Raw genomic sequence first — 16,004 nt, forward strand, 5'->3', positions numbered from 1 at the left:
TCTTGCTTTCATATCTTTACTATTTTTACTGCTTCCATTAGTCTTTTTGGCTTGAACTGTGCAGTTTTCTTTCACATCATTTCCATCATTGCTCTGACCGTATCCAATACATGTGTCAGCGACTGAAAAATTCCATGAAGCTTAGCTAAATCCATGTTTTCTGGTAAATAATAACAGCATGTCCCCTTGTTCAAAGAAAATTATGAGAGATTTGTTAATGTAGCATCAGACGAATTTCTATTCTATATAATTATGCATTGAATTTAAAAAGACACGTCATGAAGGTAATATTTAGAGTCATAATAGACAATCTGTAAGAAAGAACAAAGGAAAATAATGTTAATAAAACATTATGCCCTAAGCAAGAAATATGCTTCATGTATCATACATGAGTAAAGATAGTTATTTGATGTAAAATGGAGTTGTGACCTTGCTGCAGAAGCGTTCATTACCTAACACCGCAACAAGCAAATTAGTGGATTTTGGAATGGTGCAAATAACAGTAATAACAATAGTCATTTTGGTTCCTGGCATTTGCTTGCTGACAGACAGATTTAGCAGCAAGTGGTTTGTGTTATTTTTTTTTTATGAGAGGGACTGCAAATAGAATTCCACATAACCCTAAAGACATTACACAAAAGCATGTGTCTAGTGCAAGAGTATTACACATGAGGAATCAAGGTTTTGCAAATGCTTCTAAGCCAAGGAGTGGAAGCCCAGAAAGAAAACACTGGCTACCAGAAGAGCATGTGCTTTATTGCACGGACACATAGGTGCATGGTACTATCAAGTGTGCAACATTCTGGCATTTGAATCCCTGCCTAGGATGGTTATGGTTACTATGGAAATTACCCTCGTGATTTCATATGCGCTATGCTCGTGATAAACAGTTGTGTGATAATTAGTCTGTGATGTTGTTTAAGGAAACTCTAGCACTGCTGGGAAGTGTAGAATTGGCAGGTTTGGACATAGTCCTCTCTACAGAAAGTCTCTCCCTTGCTGAGTGATAAGGGCTGTTCTGAATTACCTCCTCCAGTAGGTCCCAGTTCAGTTCTGGCCCTTCTGAACTGGACCTGCCTGAGCTCCGCTTTTGGCCATGGCACCACCTCAAATTATCAGCAGCAAATTCTGTCTTTAGCAGCTGATGAAGGACTTTTACCCTTTCCAACCCCTCAGCCAGCCTGTCTGCAGGGCACCGGGAGCGGGCCACAAGAATGATGTGTTATTCCAAGCGAAAATTTACTGCAAGAGTGACTGCTGCTCCTGAAGGGGTTGGACAGACAGGGAAAAGCTGATGGTGTTGCAGTGATAGAGAGAGCACTGAAGTGCAGTGCCCCAGTTGAACGATGTGCTGCCAAAATTTAAGAAAAGGAGCAGAAAACACTGTATTGGGGGGGGGTTTACCTCATTAAACCTCATAAAACCCAAACTGAGCCTCAGGAGCAGCTTGTGAGGGAGCAAGTATTCTGTGTGGAGCTGGCAGGATTGCCTTTGTTTTTCAACAAAGATCACAAATAGGTTTCTAAAACACTTTGATGTGTTTAAAATGGTGAAGTTACTAGGCAAGTAGGTACAATAAAAGAAACATCTCTGCAAATGGAAAACCCCCAGGCATATAGGCCTTCCAAATGCTGTTGAAATTTTAAACCCTGATAATTGCTTTGTAATGTAAGCAATTGCATTAAGAGCATGAACACTACAGCCCGTGAATCACCACCTTCAGCTCTGCCTTCCGAAGTTTCCCTCCCTCGAAGTACCATCTGATTGCAATAGGATTAACTCTAACTCGTGGCACAGCTGATGGCACGTGCTAAAGTGAGTTTTTTTGATGGACAAACCTGGTTTCTCTGTTCAAGACTGGCAGAGGCAGGAATCCCTGTGATGTGGGGCAGCGCTGGGCACCGGCTCCAGCGCTGCCAGACGGGAGCCTGTCCTGGCATGGGAGGAGAGCTCTCCCAAAAGGGAGGGCACCAAGCAGCTTTTGGTGACTACAGCCATGATTTATTAGAAACCACTAGAGCAAGGCAACTTTTCTAACAGAGAAAATTTTCCTCCTCAGAGTGACACGGATTAAAACGGAGAGGGCTGAAAACAAATCCGGCTGCACCCTTGCAGGCTCTGAATTTATCACCTTCAGAAGCTGCATGTGAAATATATTCAATCTTCCCTGGGTTCTAGGTATTTCTCCTCACCCATTGCTGCCCAGGTTGACGTCTGGGCACCCTGCAGTGCAGCCCAGGTGCCCCATGCAGCCTTCTTGCCCCAGAGGTAGCTGCCAGGGCAGAGACAAGGAGCTGCCTTCCCTCTCACCACTTTTTCTAGGGACTAACACGCAGAGTAAACCACCAACAAGCAACCAAAAAGCCCCGCCCTGTATCACGGAGGGAATGAAATGAGCAGGGGAATTGCCTGGAGTGGTTGGATTTGGTGCATGGCAACCAGCAGCTCCCCAAAGCTGGAGTAGGAGCTCCATGCTGCTGGGCTATAGGTGACCTTCCTGTAGCTGGCAGGTCTTCCAAGGAGCTATGCTTTTCATAGAACTCAGGCTGGAAGTGTGGTAGGTGCCTGCTGCAGACTTTCAGAGGTGAAAAATTTCACAAACCAGCATCATATTTTATGAGCAGTGGGCTGGAGAGGAAATGCTGTTTTGTCTACATGAAAGGCTCTGAAACGTTTAATTGAAAATCTTTAGCAACGCTGTACTTAGGAAAGGAGCCGGGAATTTGGCAGTGGGGTTTTGGTGTTAAGAGTGTGCCTTTTGCAATTTCTGGAGAGAGAGAGGAGGAAAAAAAAAAAATCCCCAAAACCAAACTGGCCAAATTGTGACCCTATCCAGCGTTACACATAACTCAGTAAAAGAACTGTTCAGACATAGGTGCCCCCGGTGCAAGGGCTGCACTGGAGCTGCCTGATGCATTCCCACAGATCCCAGCTTGACAGGGGATCATCCACACTTGGGATTTGAAACTGTTTTAACCACACCTGTGCCCATCTCCCAACCTTCTGGCCATGCTGCAGTTGTAACCATTATCACTCCTGAGAGTGTTGCAATTTTCTGTAATTTCAGTTCCTCAATCACATTGATTATCACATTAAACATTCCTGGTGCTAGAGGAACAAACTAAAAGTAATAAGCTTGTATCTTCCTAATACAAATGAAACCCATTTGTACTACTAAGAGTGTAGTGGGCTCATTGTTTCACTGTAATGAAGCTTTCATCTCAAGAGATCCAATTCATAAAAAATACTTGCCAATGCTCCACACGTTTCTTTTCTTTCTTTTTTTTTTTTTTATTGCCACTAACAGTCCTTTAAGTTCATATCTCATCCAGCATTAGGCCAGCATATGAAATAAAATGGAAGAGACACAAAAAAGCAAAAAAACCCTATATGTCTGATGGCAAAGGCCCCCTGTCGCCCTCAGGCAGACAGCCCTGTGCCCATCCAGGCTGTGGGCATCCTTTGTCATGCACCTTCCCCTGCTATAAATAGCTGCAGCCACCTTTGCTCCTCTTCCCAAAATAGAAACACATTGCAAAGGAGAGAGGAAGAGCAGAACGCTGTACATAAGCTCTTTTTTGTGTATATATATAAATATGAATTTGTAACCAAAACCACACAGGGTGGGCAATAGCCCTGACAAGGAGATGTTGTCTGCAGGCTTCTGCAGGGGAATCAGTTGAAGAATGCAGGCACCAGGTGAGGGATGAGGAATAAGCAGGTTTTGATGCTTTTCCACTTCTCCCCATGCCGTGGTCCAGGTCACAACAGCGTGATTAAAATCTATAACATAAAAATTCGTATCTGACTGCTCCAGAGCTTCAGCAAAGGTAAATAGTACATCTTCAGCTCTGCCCACTGCCTCCATGGGGCAGGACAGGCTGCCTGCAGACATTGCTCCCAGCAGGGGCTTCTTCTGCCTCACCACTTCCCTCCAAGAGGTATGGGCCCAGAGATCTGGTAGCAGCAAAGGTTCTGAAGCTTCAGGAAGAAAACTAAAATGCGGGAAAGAGGCAGAGGAAAAGCTTCTTGTATTTCCTTTCAGGTCTGAAGCAGCAGCACCAGACCCCACCCAGCAGGGGCTCACCTGCCCTCCCCAAGCCTCAGCACCCACAGTGGCAGCAGGAGAGCAGGAAGGAGAAGGACGAACATCAATCTTCCCTTTTCCCCTGATCAAGGGGGGGCAGGCAGGCCTTGCTTATCACAACTTTGATTATCTAAAAGCTCGTCCCTTATCCAGAATGAGGTCGTGTTCCTGACATGTTCAATTGCATCAAAAATGAGCTTGATTATCTCAACCCCCGTTTATCAGAACCAGTGTATTGTCACCCATATTACTTGATAAATGAAGGTATGAGCACTTTTGGCTTTCCTGGTATGGACAGCAGATTTACACACAAGCTTTTGCCTGCTAAGATTAAACAATCTGCTACCACAGGTCTGAACCTGAGCAGGTCTGGATCGTACCTTCCCAAGCAGAGTATATCATCCTGTGCTTCTCCTGCCCAGACATCAGAGATGCCACAACACCTTATGGGAACACAGATTTTGTCTCAAGTCAATGATACCCATGGTGTCAATAGCCCTGCTGCCAGAGCTGCCTGCAGGAGCCTTCTTCCAGCTGCTGGGTGCTTCCCAGGGCTGAGCAAGCTCTCAGAGTGAGCTCAAAAGCCTCTTGCAGAGATAAAAAACCTCACGAATCTGCTGCTTTGTTGCTATTTGTTGTATCAATTCAGAGGAATTAGTGCCATGGGACAGAAAGTGCATAAGGCCAATGAGAAAATACGGAGAGGAAGGTGACTTGACCAATGCTCGGGCTGTGGATCTGTCTCTCTCTCCCCTCTCCCTCTCTTTGCTTCTACCAAGAGTCAGGGCAAGAGCTGCTGGCTGGGTTTTGCAAGGGAAATCTAGGAATGATTTTTGATTTCTAATTTATCTGGTAAGAAGAACTGAAAGCAGCTCAGCTGCACTCATTTGGAATTGACTGTCCCCTCCTCTACCCCGGTGGGCTCAGCATCACAGAGAGCCCCACTCAGAGCAGCACAGTCCTGTTGGAGCAGGCACAGCATGCACAGGGCATCAGAGCTTTCTGGCTGTAGGTGCACCAGACATGCATAACATGAATACTCATTTCTAGCTCTGTACCATTGCCTCATCCTCTAATAACCCCAGGCAACTCACACAGAGCTTCCTGGCCTCAGGCATTCATGGGTCAAACTCTTCACTTACACTGACTTTCTGAGCACAGTTACTCACTATTTCAAACACAAAGTGTTCTTAGCCTCACTTTGGATCAACTTTTCCAGCAATGCTGGTTCTTAGGGGAAAAAAAAAACAAAACAAACCACCAACAAAAAAACCTTCCCTAATCTTCAGTGAGCACCTTCCCTCTGACTCCAACAGACACCAGAGCGCAGGCAGCACTTCGCTGTGTGCTGAGGAGGGGGTCAGGCAGCAGGGGCTCATTACCAGAGCTAGAGGGCAACCAGGCAGCATCAAACACACCAGGCACACCTCCTGCAGAAAGTCACCCCATCCCTGAATCTTTGTACTTGGCAATCAGTCCCACGCAAGGCCAGAAATCTGGCTTATTAAAGCATGAACTGCTGAGCCCCTTGTTAAATGCCAACCTCATCTTCTCCTGTGGGATTATTTACCCTGCAGATGGGGTTACTGGCCCTGGAGCAGCAAAAAGGATTTCTGGCAGAGATGAGGCAGCTGGGGCACATTTGCCATCCGTAGGGTAATACTGTGCTGTCTCACAGGGAGGCTGCTTCCCACACACGTCAGAAAATATCCAGTATAGCTGCTTGCACACAAGGCATATGCTTCTGTATAAGGTATCTATATGGTGTAGCTCCTCTTTCTGTTTCACTGTATTTTATCTTTAAATTGGGAGAGTTTTTTAGTAGCAAATCAGAGAGGAACAGCTAGTTACCAAGGAGATTCTCTGATGAATCAGAGACTGACTGATATAAGATCGAGACAGGCTGTAGCTTCTTAATTTGTGAGACCTTACATTTTAAACAGTGGGAAAAAAAGTCCAACTGTGGACCACACCAGCAAAAGCAGCTTTTATTTTTGCCATAGGAGCAAACAGCAAATGCACAGCGTGGGAAATCAGCAAGCAGCCGGAGACGAATGGGAATGTCTCTCCGGCATGCTCTTGACTCAGAAAAGCAAATACCACCCAAGGACAAAGTGATCTGATGGAGGTGACTGAGGGAAAGGCTGGGAAGCCCCTGATTTCACACCAGCACGTGCAAGGGTACACAGGGATGAGTGAGCGCTGGAGAAAGAGCTGAACGCCTGCTTCTGCACAGCCCTGACATTTCAGAAAGTAAAGGTTGGCCAGGAGAGGTGCTGCCTGTCTGTGCGCTGGCCACGGGCTCAGCACAAATATCGGGACTGCCCCAATCTGAGCTCACTTTTCTGCCTGACTCCTGCAGTGGGATGAATTTTGGCAAATGATAGCAAAGGCACCGACTCCACGCCGAGCATCCTGCCCTCACGGGAATGGTCATCATGTCCCAGAGGAGCCCCGGCAGCCAGGGATGCACAGGCAGAGCAGATGGGAAGAAGAGTTTTTATAAAGGTGGGGATAAGAAGGAGCTTCGTGAAATAAAGTTGGGAGAGAGAAAGCTCAGCTTTTTTTGGGCTGACTTTATTCAGAGGGTCTTCACACCCACTTCCTTCTGACGTCTTCTTTCTGTACAGTTACTGAATTCTGGTGCTTCGCCTCTATTTAAAAACAAAGTAATTAAAACCGCCTGGAAACTACAAGAGCAGCAAGAAGTATTTGAAGATATTGAGAGACAAGATATATGGAAACCTTCTGCTTGTAGATAGGCTGTTTTCCCAAAGGTGGAAATTACAGAAGTATGTAGATGAGAGGTAAAGTCTCCCTCTCAGATCCCATTGAAATCTCCATTCTGGGCACTGCTGCTCCGCTGCTGCTAAGGTAAACCTGATCCTTATGAGGGGGAAGCTGCAGGATGGGCTGAAGCATTTGGATGGGGATGGTACTGAGAGCTTAGATGGGCTGCCGTGAAGTGTTGGGGAGCAAACATTAAAGCATGTATTAGAGCAAATTCAGGCTCTGCTGCTAACTGCACACTGAAAAAGTATTTCCTAGAGTGATTACATCTGAAAAGAGGGTGGCACGAGCCAGGCTTTAACTGAGGAGTCAAGTGAAGGACATTTTATTAGTCAAACAGTTTCAAGTGCTGTTTTGATTTATAAATTACACTTGCTCTTCTGAGGAACAAATTCGCTGTTGGTAGCATTTGTGGGCTGGAGTTAGAGGCTTAGAGTAATGTCTAAGTGATGCATATTGTGATGTTTCACAAGGGGACAACTTAGAATACCCTATGGACCTCATTTGGAAAACAAAATACTCCAGAATGATGCAACGGAGACTGAAAACAGCATATGGGGTAGGGAAGGGACACAAGAAACACTCCCTGACAGCAAGCTGCTCTTGGAACCACAAGGAAAAGCTGTCAGGAAAGTCCAAGCTGTGGTTCTCAGCCAGCAGGTAACTCACTGTCCGTCCCCCTCCAACTTCACACACAGGAGCTCACGCAGCATTCACTGGCAGCACTTCCCAGCTGTGTCAGGCAAACTGAAGGTGTAGAAGTAGTAAATTAAAACATGCTGCCAGCTTTAATACACTTTATTGGGCTTTTGGGTCTTATTTGACTTCATATTTATGATCTTTATTGACTTTAGGGGGAATTGGAGTCGTTTATGTTTGCATTTAAAGCAGAGAAGGACTGAGGACTTGCACACAAACTTCCACACTGCCCAGCTTACAGACATCATGCTGTACCCACAGCAGTAACATTACTCCAGCCCTGAGCTGATTTGGAATATCCATATTCCCCAAAATACATTCAGAGTCTCTTTTTCCAAACATGTACAAGAAGCAGCAGCTGCTAGAAGAGGAACTGTATCCTACACAGTAATTTTGATCCAGGAATAGCAAACAGGCAGGTTAGGGACTTACAGACATAAAAACTGAGGCAGCAAGCATTTAAATAATTTGGATAAAAACTTGCAGCTGAATAGGACAAGTGTCCAGATGGAAACTTTAGTCTTCACTTCCACATAATAGCAAGCTGGAAAGTCTTGGAAATTATTTGCTTGTGGTTTTTGTTGTGCAGCACAGTTAGTCTGAGCACAGGGACCAGCAGTAGCAAAACCCCTTGTAGTGTGGTCCCCGGGCTGGAGCAGCACTTGCATTTGGCCTTTGCTTGTGAATTTCATCTGCTGTAAATGAGTAGAGGATTGACAAGGGTCTAAGCAGCTTTGGAGTCAGGTTTGTCATGGTAGGAGTTAGGTTTACACATGTCTGTGTAAACACCAAAAATAAGGTCAAAGAAGGAGGTGGAGATTCACAAGAAATGTGAGCTGCCAGGTGAAGAGTGGCCTCCACCAAACTGTGGTGCTTGACAGCACATCTAACCCCCCATATTAACCTGGTGTGGGAATGGGGAGAGAGGTTGTTAGATAACACTAAAATACAAAGGAACTGACAGAGTTTGCTCTAGACTTCCACATATTTTTACATGGTGCTTCTGAGAAATCAGTTATTCTCAGCACATATAGTGTCTGTTGCTGAGCACAGAGTCCAGGCACTGGGGAAACTTATGAAACAGCCATACAGATTAGCTCTCTGTCATAATCTACTCCTGCCTTTCCCCAGGAGGGCTTCATTGCCCTGCTCAAAATCCCCTCATTTTCTGGCAGCCCCTTGGCAGGTGGGCTTTGCCTCAGAGGGATACCCTGTCCTAACCTCCATCACTGACTTCTCGCCACCCAAAAAAAAAATGGGTAGCCAGATGCCACGGGGTATTTCCCTTGTGTCTCCAACATGGTGTCCCAACATTGCCTAAACTCAGTTAGGACCCCAGGGCTGTGGTGGGTTGGGTCAGACAGGTTTAAGAACAGGACTCAGGATCAACCCAGCACCTGTCATGCCCTGTAAGGCAAAGCTCAGGGCCAGCACAGCAGGGAGGTGTAGGATCATGCCTGACAACCTTCTCTGAATGACCCAGATTGCACCAACAGGCTCTGGAGGGAGCCTGCAGCCAGCACTCCTCCGATGGGAGCATAGGATTTACAACATGGGGCCCAAGAGAGACCAGGAGCACGGCAATGGGAAAGGAAAGCAGAAAGCCTCAGCATCCTTCCCACCTTCAAAGCTGGTAAATGTTTCTTATTCCCCTTTCTCCTTCTTCTTTTAAGAGAGCTGGAGAAGTCACCCCCCTTCTCTGTGCTGCTTTGCATGCCAAGTGGCAGGCTGCTGGGAGATCCTGACACCAAGCACTGAACTTTCCAGGTCCAGTGCCTTCTAGGCTACTATCCAAAATGCCAGAGGCAGCCCAGTGTACTGGAACTTTGCATGTGTCCAGAATGGCCCAATATCATCGCCCTTAATATTTAAGGATCATTTCCTAGATCAGTGGACCCATAGCCAGATGCTGGATGTTGTGCCAGCAGAGGGGCAGAGGTAGCAAAGGAGTCTCCTGGCTTTTGCATGCTTGTTCAAGGCTGCAAACACAGCAGTACCGATGCTTGCAACATCTCTGCAGGTGAAGGGCAGGCAGAGGCAGCAAAACCCGATCAGCAAAGGGGTCTGCACAAACTTCCTGAAATGACGCATGGAGGGACATGACGGAAGTCCAAAAGTTTAGAACACTGCAGCTCTGCAGTGCCTCTTGGGCTGAGCAATGCCTTTTGGGCCATATAATCTACTTTGAATGCAACAAGCATCATCCCCAATGCAGGTACAAGCCACAAGCACCATTATTCTGGACGTACAAGCCACTTAAGGCAACACTGCCTCTCTTAATAGAAGAGGCATCACAGCAGTAACTACACCATGGACCATTAGTTTACTGCCAGGCAGATTGATCCTAGAGTTTAACATGCATTTAACTAGAGGTCTAGAGCAGAGATGTTGCAGTGCAGCTGTAGAAGGGCACTTTAACAGGAATAGTTTTAGTGCTGGCTGAACTGAGTGGCAAAGTCACTCCAGCTCCCACATGGCCAGGAACTCACTTCTGTGTGCCCAGGCAGACACTCTTGAGTGGAATATTCGATTGTTAATAAAGGTATGAGGCAGTGCAATTTCAATAGGGGTTTCACCAGAAATGAAGCAAGGTGGAAAGCAGGGAGCTGGGCAGAAAATTATTTAGGTGCCACTTATGTAAAGCTTCTCCAGTACAGAACTGAAGATCACTTCTGATGCAACACCACGGATTCTTGTGACCCTTGTGCTTCAGGCACACGTTGATAACCTTTGCTGGACTGGGTTCATATCAAGTTGGCTTTACTTAGCACAGCATAGGCACATACCTGCAACTTACTGCTCAAACATCACTTCGAAGCTGCATTGTTGGGGTGTGCAGGAGGAATAACAGGCCAAATTTCTATAACATCAGTCAGTTTAATTCCAATTTGCTCAGCAGAGCCTTGCCCATTTCTAAAGCAGGTCAGTTCACCCCTCAGTTGGTCAGCTGGTCTTGCTAATTGCTATGTGTCAAGCAGTAGTTATATTCTTCCTAATAATAGGGGAGATATAAAATTGCCTTTAATTGGAGTTTTGAAAGATCCCAGTTTAACAGCAATTAGCTTCTGTACTGGGTCCATTTGAATTGAGCAGCAGAACACCATACTAGAGATGTGACAAGGTTGAAAAACTGTCCATTTTTTATTCTGCTTTAGTTCTTAACTCCACTGCCAATGTGTAAAGGCTGTTAGGGAGACGAAACGTCTCCTGTGAGGGAAGAACAAGTAAAAAAACCTCAGAAATGGCTTAAGCCCATCTATGTCACACCCACGTGGTTACAGTTGGACTTATTCCACTTAAAACAGAAGTCTGGTCCCTGCTAATAACACAGTTAATTATCTCTGGGTGAAGCTGTGTGGTTTTGAGGAGCACTGGAAGTTTCAGAGTTGGGGGATCACGATGGGAAACACCCCAGCCCTGCCAGCAGACCTGGCAGGTCTCAGCACTGTCCCTGCCTCCCAGGGACTAGCAGGTCAGCATTAGGAGGCAAAGGTTGTTTCTGGGATTTTCTGTCAGCCCAAGGTCTTGGTGTGGAAGGAATAGAGATTTTTTTTTCCCCCCCCCCTCAGCCCATCTCCAGCCCTCTCTCCCTTTCCACTCAGCACATGTTCATCCTTCTGTGTCCCCCAGCTCTGTCATCCTTGTTAGATTTCCCACCCAGGCCTGTCCCAGCTACCTCCCCAGCTATTCTTAAGCTAAAGTACTACATCTGACACTGTAAATAGTCTTCTTATTCCTACAGTTTCTTCACATTCCTGTGCCCTGATCTCATGGCCTCCTGCCCCTCTGCATTGCCTCCACACCAGTTCCAGAACTGTCAAGACATGCTCTTCTGAGGGATGGTGTTCTTCTAGCACCTCGAAAGAACCCTTCAGTCAAGTTATTAAAACTATTTAATATCACTTCTGAGTGGTAGAGACGTTGCACTACTTAAAATAATTGCATTTCTTGCTAGTTAGAGATAAAACAGACCCTTTTTAATCATTTTTTAATCATTAAGATAAGGCCTGATGTGCATTATGAGATTATTAATGGCCCCATAAGTGAAAAACCAGATACAAGACCTAAAGCTAAGTCATAAGTGTTCTCAGATGGCTGTAGATTAATCATTTTATATCTCCATAGGAGGATTTCACCAAGGCTTTCCATCACTGTACAGTCTTGAAGTCAGGACAGCTCTGTTCCCAATTACAGCTCTGCCTTGACTGTAGGAGGCAGAAGTGGGAAAGGATAGCATTTGTTTGCCTCCAAATAGAAGTTAATGAAAAAAACTGAAACAGAACATGGAAATTTTGATTCCTTATTTTCTATTTCACTCAGTGATAAAAACAGTGCCTTGGTGTGTCAGCCCTTTACCATGATTATAAAATTCATGCTGCTTTTAAAGTGTGATTTTTCTTTTCTTCAGTTCTTTCTTCAGAGTGCACATCCACTCCTGATCTCATGGGCTCAAAATGTACTGTTGATATTTTTGGAATTGATTGCAGACTCCTGATCCACAAAAACAAGCACCACCACCAGCAAAACAAGAGCACAGGTGCTGCTGAAATGGCAGTCACTGCTCAGAATCTGAGCCGGCTCTTACACAGACTGAGAGAGAAACCCACTGCTCCTCCATGCACCACAGGGGCCAATTTCCCTCCATTTAGGGATTAAAGAGATGACCACATAGCAGTTTGTCTGACCTGTCTGTATCCCTATCAAGTGCTGTAAGTGCTCAAGAAGCAGCACAGCTTTGCCTTAATTGCATAAGCACACAGCTTGTTCAAACTCCACTCAGGCCCACACTCAAGGATTTAAAGTAGTCTTTAGAGCAGTCACAGCCTCAGATGCATTAGTCTCCCTCTTTTGCATACACATAAGGTGCTTGAAAGCCTCAGCTCCCATCCTTGCTCCTGCAGTGCAAATCATGACTGCTTCATTTTATGCTGGTGAATCAAAGAGATCAGCAAATTACTAACGTCAGAGTGGTCAGAGAGAGCAAGACAAAAAGTTTGAGCAGAAAGGCTCTACCAGAATTCACTGTAAAAGATGAGGTGTGTTGAATACATCTCCTTTGTACCTTTACAACCACACTCAACACAGAAGCAGCAAATTTCATAAGGGCACCAGTAAGCCACAGCTGGTTTGGAGCATTGCTCCCAGCCCAGTATCTGCAGGAGGGACCATCACGTCACACTCACAAGCACCCAGTTCAGACTGGACATTTTTGTTTGCACCTGATGCAAGTACCCAGCCACAGTCATAAGTCAGTCACAGCATCTACAGCTTCCACAGGCAAACTCATTATGTGAGACAAATGGGTCACTTTTTTCCACCATGGTTAACGGCCACGAACCTGGAGGCTGAAATTTCAGTTCATGCCAAGGAATGCAATAATCAACAATAAATTCCGTCCACAAATAACCAGAGAAGTCCTGAGCTGTGCAACAGACCAAGGATGGAAAGAGGACTCATTTTTTTCCCCTCAAATGTTTGTGATCACTCCAACACCACCAAAATTGGCTCCCTCAGAATTATATTTAATAAGTTATTGCTGTAGTCTAGCCCAGAACAGCTCCAGTGATATTGTCATTAGATCTGCTCTCTGGCACTACAGGCAGCTGCTCTGACCCAAAAACACCCCTTTGAGCTCACACTCTTGTTCAGCTAGAAGCAGTGGTTTCAGAGTTTAAGCATCAAGCCAAGACCAACAAGGTACTCAGGTTGGGCAGATAACCCCCTTAAAGACCCTCTAAACAGTCCTGCATAAGCTGTGAAGAAGAGTTGTTTATTTAGGAGAGGTACTTAGCATGGAGAAGGGAAAGCAAGTCCCTGATCCCTGATCATAAGTGTTATGAACTGGAGCTCCCTGTTGTGGGACCAAGGCCAAAATTTTGCTTCTCCAAGAACCTGGCCAAAATCCAGCCCCCAAAAGCATCGTCAATGGCATGTTGGTAGGTGTCCCAAGGAAGAAGATATTGCAGAAATATGGGCTATCATTCACTATTGCTGTCAATTTTATAGAACAAGTGTCAGCATAACACAGCCAAGGCCTCATGCTTCTGATGCCAACAGGAGCTCAGAGCCCTGGAATAGCAGGCCAGGCACCCTCATGCTGGGTGGGGACAGGGCCACAGCAGACAAGCCCTGCCAGAGGTCAAATCTGTCATTTTACGTCTTCTCCAAATTTGCTTTTTCTTCCATTAACCGAAACCCATGACTATTCTTTCCCCAAGGAGATAACTTGGTGCCCACATGTGTCTGCTCCTGACTGCACCCTCATGTTTTCCCCGCAAGCTGCATCCCCATCAGGGGTGTCCACAGGAGCCCTCAGGCTCAGTCTCATGCTACAAACCCACTCTCCCATCTGGTACAGGCAGCATCAATCAGCATCCCTCAGGCAAGGTTTTATTACCAACAGTGGAATTTTCCAAATATTGACTCATTTTAGCCTAAATAATCTCATTCTGATATTATTGCCTACAAAGCTGACTCCACCTTCTACAATACTTCAAAAGTGATTTAGCTGCATCAAAGGTAACTCACATGTAATAGCAGCAGAACCAGGTCAAGTTTAGAACAGTCCATCAGCTAAACTAAAACTCCAAGACCCCCATCTGCTCCTGTCAGACAGTGATAGGCATAAATCAATAAACTCATTTCTGCACACTTCTTCCATGACCACATGCCTACAGCAGGGAGGAAAGTACATACATTCAGCCTTACTGAACTTTGATGTAGATTACAGTGAACACAAAAAGTGGCACCTCGATGCAGTACAATATACACCCTTTACCCCCAAAGCCTGCAGTGCAAGGAGCAGAGATACTTTAAAAAGCAATGCACACAAAAATCAGAAATACTTAGGACTACCAGGCACAATACCTTGAATGCACAAAGGGCACTTTTCCACTTGTTTTTAAGCATTCTTCAAGCATTCAAACAGCTCCCAATTCTTTGGTCCAATATCTCCAAAAAAAAAAAAAAAAAAAAAACACTGAGATACTTTTCTTCCAACTATCTCAGCAGTAAGTACCACAGAACAATCCTGAAGAAACCATCCCTGCACCTTTTCTGGGTGAACTATTTATCTGCTCTTAATCTAGCCTTGATCATGAGCAGCTGGAACCCATAAACACCCAGCTCATCCTGGGCTGATTGCTCCGACTTGCCATGATTTCCTTAACTTCAACAAATCTCTAATGACAATCATATCAGCTGAGGACCCAGAAACTGCTTCTGTTATTTGTTTATGAGCCCAAAGTGTTTTGGAGATATTAGATTTAAAAAATTAATGTTATTTTTCTTATTAAGCCTGAAGTCGGGGCAGTAGCTAAAGTTATAACTTGCTTTCATGAGAAAGGATTTGCTTTGTGATACATTGATTCTACCTGTGAAATTCAGGTACGAGGTTTAGCATCAGCTTTCTTAGAACAACTTCAAGGAACAGCAAGCAGGAGGTAGAAGATGTTTTGGATGTTTTTCTGTGTGGCTCATGTTGCTAAGGAAACTGCCTCTGTGATGGCTCTGTGTTCACCACAGCTGGGTCACCTGGGCTTTGCTTCTCAGGGTAAGGAGTGAGTCATGGCTGGAGAGTAAACTGCACAAACTTGCTAAGGAATGCCTTTATCACATACTTCCACTCACAGGTGAAAAGATAGATTATTAGTAGTAGTTAATCATAAAAAGCACTATCACATCTGCTTAATACTTTCACTAATAGTAGCAGGCTCTGTGTTACCAATATATCTAACCCTTCAAATAGACACGGGAAAAATAAAACCACTGTTTTTTCCACACGCTTTTACAGGTCCTGGAGATTGTTAGGGTATAATGTTGGGATACATCATGCCAAAAATGTCTTGATGACACAACACTTCGAATAACACTGCTTTCTAGTTCCCCTCACAAGATACAACCAAAACCTGAGTTACTCAACATTGAGTCATTTCTGAAACTTTTACCCGAAGCAGATTTTTTGTGTGTGATGCACTAGTGGCAACAGTAGGTTTCAGTTCACTGGCACGGTGCTTGAAAAAGAAGAAAATCATGTGGTTCCTCTACACCCTTGTGAACCTGTTCTCTGAGAAGCCACCAAAGAAATACCTCCTCTTCCTTTATGTTTGTTTCAGGTTTTTCACACCTTGATTTTGTTTCTGCGAATAGTGATGAGCTTGACATAGGGCCAGGTGTTTTTTGGCTACCATGAAGTCTGGATTTTACAGAGGTCCATTAAAAGGCATTAGTTAATGCTAATAGATACTGTACATCTGCACATAAGGCTCCATTTGGATAATCATCCAAATGTTTAGTTGAGCTTTCAGAGCCTCATAGTTCTTCAGCATGGCCTCAACCTCTTCTAATTGATCATGGGGTGGTATGGGGACCAGGAGTCTGAATTGGGGCTGATTCTGCTCTTTCTTGAAGTTCTGAGCCAGACAGTGGC

The 16,004-nt window shown here is 45.1% G+C and overlaps 1 protein-coding gene across 4 annotated transcripts in view; it reads left to right on the forward strand.

Annotated features, from left to right (window-relative positions):
• The window catches only part of LOC114062413 (calcium-activated potassium channel subunit beta-2), a 98,368-nt gene that overhangs the window by 41,248 nt on the left and 41,116 nt on the right, over nt 1-16,004 (forward strand). Inside the window, exon 1 of one of the 4 annotated variants that reach the window (XM_027893777.1) lies at nt 6,454-6,961. The exons of the other annotated variants lie outside the window; for them this stretch is intronic. Within the exon in view, the coding sequence (XP_027749578.1) occupies nt 6,888-6,961 (74 nt within the window). The 5' untranslated portion in view covers nt 6,454-6,887. Of the gene's footprint in view, nt 1-6,453; nt 6,962-16,004 lie in introns of those variants that run through there. 4 annotated transcript variants of the gene reach the window in all.

Source organism: Empidonax traillii, unplaced genomic scaffold, assembly GCF_003031625.1.
Source record: "Empidonax traillii isolate 1590-97213 ecotype Southwest subspecies unplaced genomic scaffold, ASM303162v1 scaffold405:size801240, whole genome shotgun sequence".
Classification (NCBI taxonomy): Eukaryota; Metazoa; Chordata; class Aves; order Passeriformes; family Tyrannidae; genus Empidonax; species Empidonax traillii.